Source organism: Schistocerca americana, chromosome 2 (genome assembly GCF_021461395.2).
Source record: "Schistocerca americana isolate TAMUIC-IGC-003095 chromosome 2, iqSchAmer2.1, whole genome shotgun sequence".
In the NCBI taxonomy this organism is placed as follows: domain Eukaryota; kingdom Metazoa; phylum Arthropoda; class Insecta; order Orthoptera; family Acrididae; genus Schistocerca; species Schistocerca americana.
The window spans coordinates 398,676,517-398,691,539 of NC_060120.1; the positions used below are offsets into that span (position 1 = coordinate 398,676,517).

At 39.3% G+C, this 15,023-nt stretch overlaps 1 protein-coding gene across 6 annotated transcripts in view; it reads left to right on the top strand.

Moving 5' to 3' along the window:
* Window positions 1-15,023, top strand: part of LOC124596296 (transmembrane protein 94) — a 493,514-nt gene that overhangs the window by 199,097 nt on the left and 279,394 nt on the right. For all 6 annotated transcript variants that reach the window (XM_047135396.1, XM_047135395.1, XM_047135394.1 and 3 more), the window contains one exon: window positions 7,957-8,171. In XM_047135396.1, coding sequence (XP_046991352.1) covers window positions 7,957-8,171 — 215 coding nt within the window. The remainder of the gene's footprint in view (window positions 1-7,956; window positions 8,172-15,023) is intronic.

The window sequence follows — 15,023 nt, forward strand, 5'->3', positions numbered from 1 at the left end:
CACCACGTGTCCCGGTCGTCTGCAGTGGAAACGTACTGATTGGTTATACTGGGTCCTCCAGCCTCAGTCTTCCTTGCTGCCCAAACAGGTTCCCCATGCAGTATTGTAGGAATGTAATTTCGCTTGGGTCTTGACTTTTTCACCATTTTAAAGGGAAATGAAGGACAAGAGACTGGGTTCAATGTCTGTCCCATTTCCTCCCTTATGACCTCTTGAAGCATCTCAGTTTTTTGCTCGCCGTGCAATCCAAGTGCCTTCTGAACTTCCTCTCTCACTATCTGACGAAGAATACTTGTGAAATCAGTTCCTTCCTCCATCACGGACATCGATACGACATTTGGAAGCTGTTCAAACTTCTTGCATGTAATTCTTTTTTCTTTAGGTCATTTATGTAGGAAAGGAACTGGTAGGGACCCAATCTCAAAATTTGCAGAACTCCTTGGCCAGTTATTTTCAAGTTTTAGGAGTAATTTCTTGACTTTGAAGTTATTGTTCTTTGTTTTCTGTCAGTCAAGTACGAGTTAAAGCAGTGTCTCTGATTCAGTATATATGCGATATACATTTGAGTAATGAGTGGTTCACTGCAAAAGCTTTTGTCAGATCACAGAATATTCCTGTGACTTTTCTACCCTTATCTAACGAGGAGCGTGTTTTTTGAGTAAACTGATTGACTGCATTTACAGTGCCTTTTCCTTGTTGGAATCTGAACTAGTATTTAAAAATTATTTCATTTACAGTAAGAAAATTTTGAATTTGTTTTGTTGGAATCTTTGAACATTTTAGAAAGTACCAGCAGAAGAGAGATAGGACGGTATTCCCCATCTTCTGTCAATCCCTTTTTGAATAGGTGTTTTATCTCAGCTAACCTAACCTAACCTAACCTAACCTAACCTAACCTAACCTTTTTAATACATTTGCAAAACATCCCTGCTCAAAAGATTGATTTGTGATTGCTGACAGTGGTTGTGAAATGATGCTGTATGCTCTCTGGATTACAGATGTCAGTGTTTCATCCTACCCAGATGGTGTTTTCTTTTTTAGAAACGGAGTTTTGCTTTCCACATCCCTGTGGGTGATTTTTTTGAAAGATATTTTCGAGTTGATTTTCAATCTTATGACTGTTTTTTTTGTGACAAAATAAATACACTCTTGCAAGTGATGAAGTAAACATCTGCAGTGAATGACTTGAAACAGCTGCATGAACAATGGGGGCATGCCAGTACATGGATACTCTAACAAATGTTAGCTAGGGTAATTGTTGAAAGACTTACTGTAATAAAACAAGATCTTTCTGTGAACCCTGTCATCTAGGCAAGGTGCATCAGCTTAAGTTCAGCAACAACTACAAACACAGGTGAATTTATGTATCTACATGTACATCTACATCTATAGTCTGCAAACCACAATGAAGTGCATGGCAGAGGGTATATCTCGGAGTGCAGGAAGAGTGATTGTTCAAATGCTGTAATTAATCTTATCGTGTTGTCATGATCCCTATGGGAGTGATGTGCAGGAGTTACATTATATTCCTAAAGTCATCATTTAAAGCCTGTTCTAGAAACCTTGTAAGTGGGCTTTCTCAGGATAGTTTGTCTGTACTCAAGAGTCTTATAGTTCAGTTTCTTCAGTATCTCTGCAACAGTCTCCCATGGATCAAGCAAAGCTGTAACCATTAATAGTGCCCTTCTCTGTACACATTCAATATCCTCCATTAGCCCTACTTGATATGAGTCGCAATTACATGCAGTATTCTAGGATGGGATGCATGAGTGATTTGTAAGAAATCTTGTTTGTAGACTTATTGAATTTCACCAGTATTCTACAAAGAAACTCAAATCTATCACCTGCTTTTCCCATGATGGAACATACGTGATAATTCAGTTTCACATTCACATAGGCACACAATATGAAGGTGGTGGCAAGAGGAGGTGAATGGTGGATGATTTGGTCGATTCTAACTATGCTATAGTCATAATATACAACATTTTTTTCTTTTTGTGAAATGTGCAATTTTACATTTGTGGACATTTGAAGGAAGTTAGCAATCTTTACACAACTTTGAAAGTTTATCAAGATCTGACCGACTATCTTTGCAGCTTCTTTCAGACAGCACTTTGTTATAGGTAACAGTCTGAGGGTAACACTAATACTCTCAGCACAGTCACTGATATACAGTGTGAACAGCAAGTTACATTTACCCCTATTTATGACACTCCAAGGTAACATGCTGTGTCCTCTCTACCAAAATATGCTCATTTCATTCACAAATTTCGCTACTACTCCTTACTTCATAATGTAAGTGTAGACCAGTTGTGGCTTGAATTCAGAGAAATAATATCAGCAGCAGTTCAGAGATTTATACCAAATAAATTAACAAATTATGGAGCTGATAGCCCCAGGTACACAAAACAGGTCAGAAAATTGTTGCAGAAACAATGTAAAAAAGCATGCCAAATTTAAAAGAACAAAACCCCCCAAGATTGATGATCTTTTACAGAAGTTTGAAATTTAGCTCAGACTTCATTAGGAGATGCTTGTAATAGTTTTCACAATGAAACCTGACAGAAAATCCAAAGAAATTCTGGTCATATGTTAAGTATGCTGGGGGCAAGACACAATCAATGCCCTCTTTGCGTGATATCAATGGAAATACTATCGATGACAGTGCTGTTAAAGCAGAGTTACTAAGCATAGCCTTCCAAAATTCCTTCACCAAAGAAAATGAAATACATATTCCAGAATTTGAATCAAGAATGGTTGACAACATGAGTAACTTAAAAGTAGGTGTTCTTGGAGTAGTGAAGCAACTTTCAAATCACTTCATAATACCAAGTCTTCTGGTCAAGTTTGTATACCAATTAGGTTCCATTCAGAGTATGCTGATGTACTAGCCCCGTACTTAATAAGCGTGTATCATATGCTCCCTCAACGAAAGACCCTTATTGAAAGACTGGAAACTTGCACATGTCACATCAATATTCAAGGAAGGCAGTAGGAGTAATTCACTAAATTACAGGTGCATATCATTAACGTCAGTCTGCAGCAGGATTTTGGAACACATATTGTGCTTGAACATTATGAATTACCTTGAAGAGGACGGTCTATCAGCACACAGTAAATACGGATTTAGAAAATATTATTCTTGTAAAATACAACTAGCTATTTACTCACTCAGTGTGTTGAGTGCTATCAACAAGGGATTTCAAATTGATTCTGTATTTCTAGATTCCCAGAAGGCTTTCAACCCCTTATTTCACAAGCGACTTGTAATCAAATTGCAAGCTTATGGAATATCATCTCAGTTACGTGACTGGATTCATTATTTCCTGTCAGAGAGATCACAATTTGTAGTAATCGACAGAAAGTTGTTGAGTAAAACAGAAGTGATTTGTGGTGTTCCCCAAGATAATGTTACAGGCCCTCAGCTATTCCTTATCTATATAAATGATTTAGGAGAGAATCTGAGCTGCCATCTTAGGTTGTTTGCTGGTGATGCTGGTGTTTATCATCTAGTAAAGTCATCTGATGATCAAAATCAATAGCAAAATGATTTATATAAGGCACCTGTATGATGCAAAAATTGGCAATTGACTCCAAAAAATTAAAAGTGTGTGGTCATCCATGTGAGTGCTAAAAGGAATCTGTTAAACTTCAGTTACATGATTAATCAACCCATTCTAAAGACCCTAAATTCAACTAAATACCTAGGAGTTACAATTATGAACAAGTTAAATTGGAAAGGACCCATAGAAAATGTTGTAGGGAAGGTGAACCAAAGACTACATTTTATTGGCAGAACACTTAGAAGATGCAACAAATGCCTACACTGTGCTTGTCCATCCTCATTTGGAGTACTGCTGCATGATGTGGGATCCTTACTAGATAGGATCAATGGATTACATCAAGGAAGTTCAAAGAAGGGCAGGATGTTTTGCATGATCAAGAAGTAGGAGAGAGAGTGTCATAACATGATACAGGATTTGGAGTGGACATCATTAAAACAAAGGTGTTTCTGACTGCAGTGGGGTCTTCTCACAAAATTTCAATCACCAACTTTCTCCTCCAAATGAGAAAATATATTGTTGATGCTGATGACATTGGGTGAAAGGATAATCATAATAAAATAATCTGTCCCGCACGGACAGATATAGGTGTTCATTTTTTTCATTACGCTGTTCAAGAGTGGAATAACAGAGAATTGTTTTGAAACCTAAAATCTACAATTGTGTCCAAAAATTGATTGTTACACAGACAGCAAATAAAAAAATAAAACCTTTATGAGGAGCCTCAGTGTGATTTGCACATTAGCTATATACATCTACATCTACATTGATACTCCGCAAGCCACCCAACGGTGTGTGGCGGAGGGCACTTTACGTGCCACTGTCATTACCTCCCTTTCCTGTTCCAGTCGCGTATGGTTCGCGGGAAGAACGACTGTCTGAAAGCCTCCGTGCGCGCTCTAATCTCTCTAATTTTACATTCGTGATCTCCTCGGGAGGTATAAGTAGGGGGAAGCAATATATTCGATACCTCATCCAGAAACGCACCCTCTCGAAACCTGGACAGCAAGCTACACCGCGATGCAGAGCGCCTCTCTTGCAGAGTCTGCCACTTGAGTTTATTAAACATCTCCGTAACGCTATCACGGTTACCAAATAACCCGGTGACGAAACGCGCCGCTCTTCTTTGGATCTTTTCTATCTCCTCCGTCAACCCGACCTGGTACGGATCCCACACTGATGAGCAATACTCAAGTATAGGTCGAACGAGTGTTTTGTAAGCCACCTCCTTTGTTGATGGACTACATTTTCTAAGCACTCTCCCAATGAATCTCAACCTGGTACCCGCCTTACCAACAATTAATTTTATATGATCATTCCACTTCAAATCGTCCCGTACGCATACTCCCAGATATTTTACAGAAGTAACTGCTACCAGTGTTTGTTCCGCTATCATATAATCATACAATAAAGGATCCTTCTTTCTATGTATTCGCAATACATTAAATTTGTCTATGTTAAGGGTCAGTTGCCACTCCCTGCACCAAGTGCCTATCCGCTGCAGATCTTCCTGTATTTCGCTACAATTTTCTAATGCAGCAACTTCTCTGTATACTACAGCATCATCCGCGAAAAGCCGCATGGAACTTCCGACACTATCTACTAGGTCATTTATATATATTGTGAAAAGCAATGGTCCCATAACACTCCCCTGTGGCACGCCAGAGGTTACTTTAACGTCTGTAGACGTCTCTCCATTGATAACAACATGCTGTGTTCTGTTTGCTAAAAACTCTTCAATCCAGCCACACAGCTGGTCTGATATTCCGTAGGCTCTTACTTTGTTTATCAGGCGACAGTGCGGAACTGTATCGAACGCCTTCCGGAAGTCAAGAAAAATAGCATCTACCTGGGAGCCTTTATCTAATATTTTCTGGGTCTCATGAACAAATAAGGCGAGTTGGGTCTCACACGATCGCTGTTTCCGGAATCCATGTTGATTCCTACATAGTAGATTCTGGGTTTCCAGAAATGACATGATACGTGAGCAAAAAACATGTTCTAAAATTCTACAAGAGATCGACGTAAGAGATATAGGTCTATAGTTTTGCGCATCTGCTCGACGACCCTTCTTGAAGACTGGGACTATCTGTGCTCTTTTCCAATCATGTAGATGTAGATGTAGATCATACTTTTGATAATAAGCATAGATTTGGTTCTGAGTCAAATGCCTTTTGGAAATCGAGAAATACTGCATCTATCTAACTGCCTTGATCCAAAGCTTTCAGTTTGTTGGGTGTGAAAAGAGTGAGTTGGGTTTCGCACGATCGATGTTTTCGGAATCTGTGCTGGTTGGCATGGAGGAGGTATTTTGTTTAAAATAGCTCATTATGCTTGAGCTCAGAAACTGTTCCCAGTTTATACAACAAATCAATGTCAAGGATATTGGAGGGTAGTTTTGTTGATCACGTCTACTACTTTTTTTCCAAGGACTAGGCATATAAGAACTGAAGCAATTACACAAAATTAGATTTCTATGAAGGCAGAAAAAAAAAACACTGTGGTAAAAATTACAAATTTCCTAAAACTTTTTGAGGTTATAGTAACTAGGAAACTGAAAAATAGAGTATAATTTATGATGAATGTTGATAATATATATTCCTGTTGAAAGGGAAAACTAGACTTAACACGGTATGTTAATTACAATGTGTGTTACAGTAACTAAATCATAAATGCTCATTTACAATGGATTAGTTTATGCAAAATCAATGTTAAATTCCTGACATTGTCAAAAATGTACATTTATTGGCATTGTTATACAGTGAAGTTTGCGGTGATCTATTCTTCGGCAGCAACTGCGAATCACAAATGCTGATCAGATGTCTGCAGTCTTATGTCAATTCAATCAGTTGGCGGTGCAAATTTTCTTGTCAAATTTAAAGATGACTGATCTGGATACAGGACTGCTTATTTTCCCAGTCACAAATCTGATGCCATTCATAAATTCTGTGAATTCAACACTCTTGTATTGAACAGATGTTGTGTGTGGATAATGGTACTAGGTGTGTTAACTATGACACGAAGGGAGCTTCTCAGAAACTTTGGAATCCAGCTGAAAATGATCACTCCACACACTTCAGAACAGAATAGCCAGACAGAGAGAGAGAGAGAGAGAGAGAGAGAGAGAGAGAGAGAGAGAGAGAGAGAGAGGTGGTGGTGGTGGGGAGAGGGGTGGGGGTGGGTTGGGGGGGAGGTTGGCACTGTTACATACCAACATGTGATGAATGGAAGAATATGATTACTAACAATATTTTTCCCTGGTTACTAAGAATATTTCATCCCCATGCACCATGGACCTTGCCATCAGTGGGATGGCTTGGTGCCTTAACGATACAGATAGCCTACCACAGATGACACCACAAAGGAGGGGTATCAGTTGAAAGGCCAGATAAAAATGTGGTTCCTGAAGAGGGGCAGCAGCCTTTTCAGTAGTTGCAGGGGCAACAGTCTGGATGATTGACTGATCTGGCCTTGTAACATCAACCAAAACGGCCTTGCTGTGCTGGTACTACAAATGGCTGAAAGCAAGACAATAATACAAACGTAATTTATTTTTCCCAATGGCATGCAGCTCTACTGCATGGTTTAATAGGATATGAGGATGGCATCCTCTTGGGTAAAAGATCTCCAGAGGCTCTGTGTGTGTGTGTGTGTGTGTGTGTGTGTGTGTGTGTGTGTGGGAATCTTCTTGGTAACAAAAACAATATACCTCTTTTGATAGGTGTTATTATTTTGGGCATGCAGTATTTACTTATAACAAGGTTTTGGTATTATCATTAACATTTCAGTTTTCTCTCCACTTTTTTCATATTTTCTGTATACATATTTGATCATTTAAAAGTAATTTCCAGTGTAGTTTGAAATCATATTTTGTTAAAAGCTACTATTTTACATGCTTTCAAAACATTATTGCTTACTTTCATATGATGAATGATGGTTGCATTTCATTGTTTGTCTCTGTGTCCTTATTGTGTCTCCTCTATTCCTCTTCATCTGGTATTTTAAGTGTTGTCATTGCTTGTGTTAGTGCCACTGTGTTCATGTCTTTGTCCTCCCATACATTTGTAATAGCTGTTATTGAGGAAACTGAGTGTTTTAAGAGTTATTATTCTACTTTTTAATACTTGTCATAAGTTTTGTTTTTCCGTGTCATCTAGTGATGAGCAGATATCACATTGCACATTGAAAATGGCATAATAGTCAAAAGTGGCCAGTAGTCAAACATATGTAATAATTGTAATTGAAGGTGGAAAATATTGCCATCTGTCGTTGTTTATTTTGTTGTGAGTACATTTATTCTTTCATTTTGTTTAGTTTTATTGTTAGTCTTTGCTTGAATTGTATTAAGTCTTTGTTCTATTAGCGAGTTACTCAGGATTGCAATTCTCCACAGCAACCAGAGTTGGTGCGCCGTGATATCAAGTTTGCTAGATCTTTACCGATAGCAAAGTTGAAGTTCCCTTTTCCTCACATGGTTGCTGTTGTAGTTCGAGAACACAGTAGAAGAAATTTGCAGCTCATGGCTCAGGGCACTGCAGACATCATACTAGACGCATGCATTGAGTTCTGGGATGGTTATGATTTATGTCCACTAACTGCAAGTGACAGGTAAGCATCAGTTCTTATAGATTGATGACGTAACTTACTTGAGAGCATGTCACTTTTGTTGTGTACAAATTAAGTACCCCACAATATATTTCACATTTACTTCTGTGTATAGAATGAGATTTCATGTTATGATTATCAAGAGTTCCACAGACTGAGAGATTACTATTGCTTATTGCAGTAAAGCATTTGTGATGTGTCCCTCTGAGGGCATCTTAAACTTTCTGGAGATAGGAGAAAACATTTTCCATAGAGAGTGACACTCCAGGAGACCTGTTGTAGGTCCAGACACATTGTTGGCCTGCAGGGTTTGCAACATATTATTCTTAACCTTCAGCATCTGAAACACATTGGAGGTCCTATTCAAAGAGAACAAGAAAATTTGTGACCCAAGAAGACATAATTTTTGCAGATCTCAGCAAACTATATGTTACTCAAAGTAATGCAGGAACACTTTTAGAGAGGAAAATTCTTGTTGAGTACATGTTTTGGTAGAATGTGAAAAGAGCATTTTGTCTGATGGCAATAAAAGTTGCTAAAAAAATAATTTGACTCACTAGATGAAAAATGTGCACTGACTAATCTTATGTAAAGTGGCAATTCTGCATTGGTTATGTACACACATGATGATTCTCAGTAAGAATCACAGCCATTAGACCCATATCTCAGCCCCATTCAGCCACTACAACACTTGATCCCGGTGACACCAAATGGCTGCCTATCTCTGAAACATATCATGAACATTGTGCAACAGCTAATGTCACCCACAGGCCAGTGACCAGCTGGTACTGACATGAAGTAACACACTCAGGGAAATGTCCACCTGCAATGTTCGATTTCTCTCAATGCAATAACATAATGAGCAAATTATTGTTTTCCTTTTCCCTTTCTACTCTTTTTGTTCTTGTTCTTCTCTCTCTCTCTCTCTCTCTCTCTCTCTCTCTCTCTCTCTCTCTCTCTCTCTCTCTCTTCTTAAATGAAGTGTTTGGTGGAGAGATATTGTTCATTTCAGAATAGATTTTGTAAAGGGTAACAGCAATCAGTTTAGCTATTTCCGCAATCAGATAAATTTTATAAAAGTAAAAATCCTTGAAATATATGCAAAATACATTCCTGCAACATGTGGACTTATTCATTTTATTTTGTATTGATTGAAAATGTCGCAGTCAAGTGCAAATTTTTATAGTTAACAAATGTAATTAATACAAGTCAGCCTATCAGACTGACCAATGTAACAAATGTCATCTCTAATGAAATTCGAGAATGAGCTTAACAAGGTGTTTTCTATATAAATTCACTAGATAAATGGTTCCCATTGTGGTCCTCAGATACTAAAGAGCTTAAATATCATGGTTCTTTGGAAATGTCACGTTGTTGTTTTCCTCTCACCAACAGATGTCTGTCCATTCTGGTTTAAGGGAGAGTACATTATATGTCAATCTCACCAGACAAAAAATTAGTCACACCAGTGCACACATGCAGACAAATTGTTGAGCCTTTACATATGGTGCAGCGATCAAGTCACGTGCTCAGCCACGTTTTGCACTGCCTCTTACTGAACATAAGGCAGTAGCAATCAGTGAGACATTTATGCTTCAGGGGGACATTGTAAATAAAAATGGGTAAGCATAAGAACGTGGCAGAGTAGCAAAAATAGGCAATGTGTTTGGCCATGCGAGTGTTGATACGGTGTGTGAAGCTGCTGCATTTGTTGGTATTTTGGGCGGACTGCTCATCGTGTTTACAACCACTGGTGATGTAACACATACGGCCATGAAACACGACATCAGAACTGTGGCCGGAAAAAGATCCTGATTGAGAGGGCCTAGAGATGCTTTTTGCAGCTTGTTAATCAGAATCACTTCCAAACCCAACAGGATTGCTGCAGATGGTGAATGAAGGTCCAGCCCCACTTGTTAGTGGGAGAACATTGCAGCAGAAACTGCATGCAATGAACATTTGGTGTCAGTCACCTTGCAAGAAGCCATTGCTCACTAAGGAAGATAAAGGTGCCATCAGCGAAGCTCACCAGACTGAAAGAATTTGTGACTGGTTTTCTGAACAGTCCCCCACCCAATTACAATGTGGTTGGCCTGCAAAATAACCTCGGTTGAACCTCATGGAAGATCTGTGGGACATTTTTGAACATGTTGGAACAGTGTGTAGCTTGCCAACATCAGCCTTCCTGCAATTTGGTGGAATTGCACAATAAAATCCTCAGTGAGTAGCTTAATATGATGTGACATACCCGCACAACCTTCTGAACTCCCTAACTAAACCCAGATGGTTATCAAGTCCAGGGGCGGAATACAAGTAATATATTATTAAATTACACTTGTAATGATTTGTCTAGGGATGACTAATTTCTTGTCCATTGAGCCTCGTATGTTATTCAAACCATGAAACCGTGGTATGACTATGTGGCCACATACACGACGTACTGTGAGGTATAAAAGTTAACCTCAGATGAATAAAAAATAAATCTCAGGTATATGAATTATCAGTATTACACAATAACAACCACTTGTGATCATTATATATAATCAAATAAGCTGGTGTGTTAGATTTTGGATTATTTTCATCTGGAACTTTTCTAGGATACATTTGAGTAAAACTGTGCTTGTACTGCATATTTTTGACATTTTCTACAAAGAATAAATAAACAAAAAACAGGAAGAATAGGTTTGACTATATTTTACAGCTGAAATACATCTTAAGTGTTGTCCTTCCACTATTTACTGGTCCATATGGGGAGGGGGGATGAGGAGTGTAGCTATAACCATAAGCTCTGTGTACTTGCTTCAATGGACACCTTGAACTGAGTCTATGTGGAGTTGTGTGCCATGGAAATGATGAACGAAATACTACATACTGCACCTGAGTTCATTTGTATTTCCCTGACATCTTGTAAGACAAAAAAGGAACTCTCAGATTCAAGTAAAAAAATCCCAGCAGTTGGAAATTAGCCAAATGTTTGCTATTGTAAGACCATTAACAGTTACACAAATTAGGGGACAGATTCACGATGCTACGCAAATCAGACCCAAGTGGGTTTGTATTAAAACTGCACGGGGTGTGTGGCACACTCATACAATGGCCCTTATATAAATCCTATACGAGATGGCTGATCTCTCATATAATTTATTTATTAGATTAATTGATAATAGTTCCCCTCCAAAAAATATGATGGAAAAGGGTTCTGGTAAGTGTGACTGTTTAATAGATAAACGCCATCATAAAAAAATTATAATCACATTTATTTTCTACAAATGGAACACAAAATTCTTCACGAATTTGTACAAGGAACAATCATGTACATGAACATAACCAAATGTGTAAATAATCCTCATCTGATAGAGGTGTTGCCAAAAATCTAGTACAAACGACACTGCATGGAATCTAGTGTGCTTCTATGATATGAGAAGGGGGAGCAAAGAGGACAGGGAAAATGTATAGCATTGATAAGCAAGTGGGTGATAATGTACAGTGCCACAATATCACCTTAAGGAGGCAAAGTGGTTGTAGGATACAACTGCTGAAAAACCTCATTTCGAATTTTGGGTGGCTGAAAAATCAAACCCTACTGGCTGGAGCTGTGTATTTTACTGACAGTACAGTGCAAGGTGGTGTACTGATGACTACCGCTGCTCATAGTTGGTTCCACTGTATGGACAGTGTCTCTACTTTGGAGCCCGACGAAAGCATGGGCATGAGAACAGTCATAAGTGTTTGTCCGTGTGGCCAGACAAGTGGCACTGCAAATGAAGTTACTCTGTGGCAATGGTGGCAAAGTACACGACCGACTCCTACGGTGGCCAGGAACCAATAACCTCACATTCTCTTCTACCCTGCACTCAATACTTGAGTATTGCTCATCAGTGTGGGATCCGTACCAGGTCGGGTTGACGGAGGGGATAGAGAAGATCCAAAGAAGAGCGGCGCGTTTCGTCACTGGGTTATTTGGTAACCGTGATAGCGTTACGGAGATGTTTAATAAACTCAAGTGGCAGACTCTGCAAGAGAGGCGCTCTGCATCGCGGTGTAGCTTGCTCGCCAGGTTTCGAGAGGGTGCGTTTCTGGATGAGGTATCGAATATATTGCTTCCCCCTACTTATACTTCCCGAGGAGATCACGAATGTAAAATTAGAGAGATTAGAGCGCGCACGGAGGCTTTCAGACAGTCGTTCTTCCCGCGAACCATACGCGACTGGAACAGGAAAGGGAGGTAATGACAGTGGCACGTAAAGTGCCCTCCGCCACACATCGTTGGGTGGCTTGCGGAGTATCAATGTAGATGTAGATGTAGATGTAGAGAGGGACTGCTTTGCTGTGCCAGTACATGGCCAATTGTGGCTGATTAACAAAGCTTTTGCTAATTATGTTCTTACAACAAACGCAACTACCACACTCCATCAACCTAGGTGCCAATACCACTCCTTCCCATCAACTCCCTATTGTGACCACAAATGTATGCTGACATAACAGTCGAGCAGCCTATCACAGCTTCTGCCATGACTTTGCACAGGATACTTTCTGGCTAAGGCTGCCAACGGAACATGATAACTGGGATGCTATATATGGTGTCATTCTGCTGGCTATCCCGTGAAGCTCGGAGACTGTTTCACTAAAGCGTCCCAAACAATAGCACAACTGTGGCGCTGAGCTGGCATGTTTCTGCCCAAAACTTGTGGCTTTCACTTGCAAACCACCACCAACCACCGTAAAAATAGTGATTGTCTGTCACTCTGGCCTCTGAGACCCAGCATCCAAAGAGAAAGCCACCAGCCATGGGACAGGCCTCTGTCCACAATCTTTATCCCCCCCCCCCCCTTCTCCACACACCACCCCTCCTGCTATTGTGGGTGGCTGGCCTCCTCACAGTCCAAAAGTTCCCACTCATCTCCAGCATAAAATGAACAGCATTCTGATATGCATATGTCCTACTCTGAATCTTGTGTTTGCCAGTACACAGCACTCAATTACCTACTTTGCACGACATTGTAATATGGTTGTGAAATGACATTAATTTACATGTTTGAAAATTCAGATTTTAGAAATGCAAGATAGGCTGGCTTGCTGGTAATAAGTGCAATAAGGTAATAAGTGCCTTTAATAAGTGTATGAAGAGACCAGAGGTCCTGCCATCTTGCACAGTTTTAGTGGACTGCTAGAAAACACCAATGCTTATGATGCCTAAGGGGACCAAGTACTGAGTCCTCCCATTGATAAGTTATCAACATTAAAGAGGAAAAGTATCAGGAGAATTGCATTCCAGAATGTATTTAACCTCATGTAGATAGTGGAAGATACGCATGAAAAGATCTGGTTATTGTGCTTCCGAGAACCACTGTAGGATATCCCTTGAAATTGGCCAAAATGGTTTGCTGTGATGCTCTTCTACCTGAAACAGCAATGGTATGTCAGACAAAATAGCTAGTGCAAGATTACCTTCTGGGATTACATGTTGCAGTGTGAAAAACAATTAATCAAATTGAATGGAGTTATTACAGTTATGACATAATGTCAGTCGACATAAATGGGCTTCTGAGGAATACAAAGATGATGGAATAACAGAGTGCAAAACATAATTAAGTGATTAGATCTGGAAAAACAGCTGCTTTCATGTTTGTGCTCAGTTCTCCAGTGTTACTAGGATATGTGGCGCTAGAAGCCATGGGGTCCAAGTATAAAAAACATTATTTTGAGATAATTGAAGTAAAAGTTCAAAAAAATTCCAGTAGGTCATGTTTGGAGTTAGGTAGTTTTGTTTACATTGCCATATATCTCAAGGATATAGTTCATCATAAAAGCATATTAAAACATTATTTTAATTATATAGAAACATGTTTTTATATACTGAAAGTTCACCATGTTTTGCACACTGCACTTGGATCTCTTGTACACCTGCACTTGGACCCCTTGCCTTCTGAATGTAGGACAATAATGAAACTATTTTGTAAGTAGAAGAGCAGTTATCTTTATTTTCAAGACCTAAAAATTGGTATTACAGAAAATAAAGCTCAATCAAAAAACATACAATCTAAAAGGTGAAACAAAATACAAATTTTCATTTTCATTCATCCTCATCAGTTCTATAAACATTGTCCAGAGCTTCATCTTCTTTATCTCTGTCGCTTAGTTCTGCCTCTTCATCATGCCAACTTGCTGCTTGGGCTTGAGGCCGAGTGGTTACATTTTTTAACTCCAAATAAAAGGGATGATGGATAGGTAATACAAACTGGAGCAGCTCAGTCAGGTCTTTTACTTTTTGTGGTTGTAGTTTATGCTTTGTTGTTGTTGTTGTTGTTGTTGTTGGTTGTAGAGTTGGGAGCTTTGCAGATAGTTTTGTTTCAGGCTAAGTTGACTGTATGGCTCTAGAGCCGAATACTTGTTGTGTAGGATGCCTGGAGTACTCTTCTTAAATTTAAGAATTTGAATTTTTCTAATGCCTTTTACTGGGGAAAGCATTGTTCAGGGCATCAATATCAACAAAGTCTTCATCTCTCATTTTAGTTACAATAAACTTCCAATTGGCTGACGCTACTAGGCTCACTCAGTCGTCCAGAACATACATGTCTCTGTTGCTTTTTTTTCTTTTTGATCTCTGTGTGCCCAAAGTCTCAGTCACATTCATTGTACATGTGGTCAGGTACAAAGTAATGCTGAGTGATTGTCTCAATGCCTGTGTTTCTTACTATGTACAACCAAAATTTTGATGTCAAGTGGCTCTTGTTCTGGCGTCCACAATTGTTGGCAAATGCCTCAATGTGTTTGATGTAGCTAGGGAGGGTCTTAATGTATTTTAGAAGGCAGCTCATTATTTCCCGACACCCCCTGTTCGCTTGCCCCTCATGC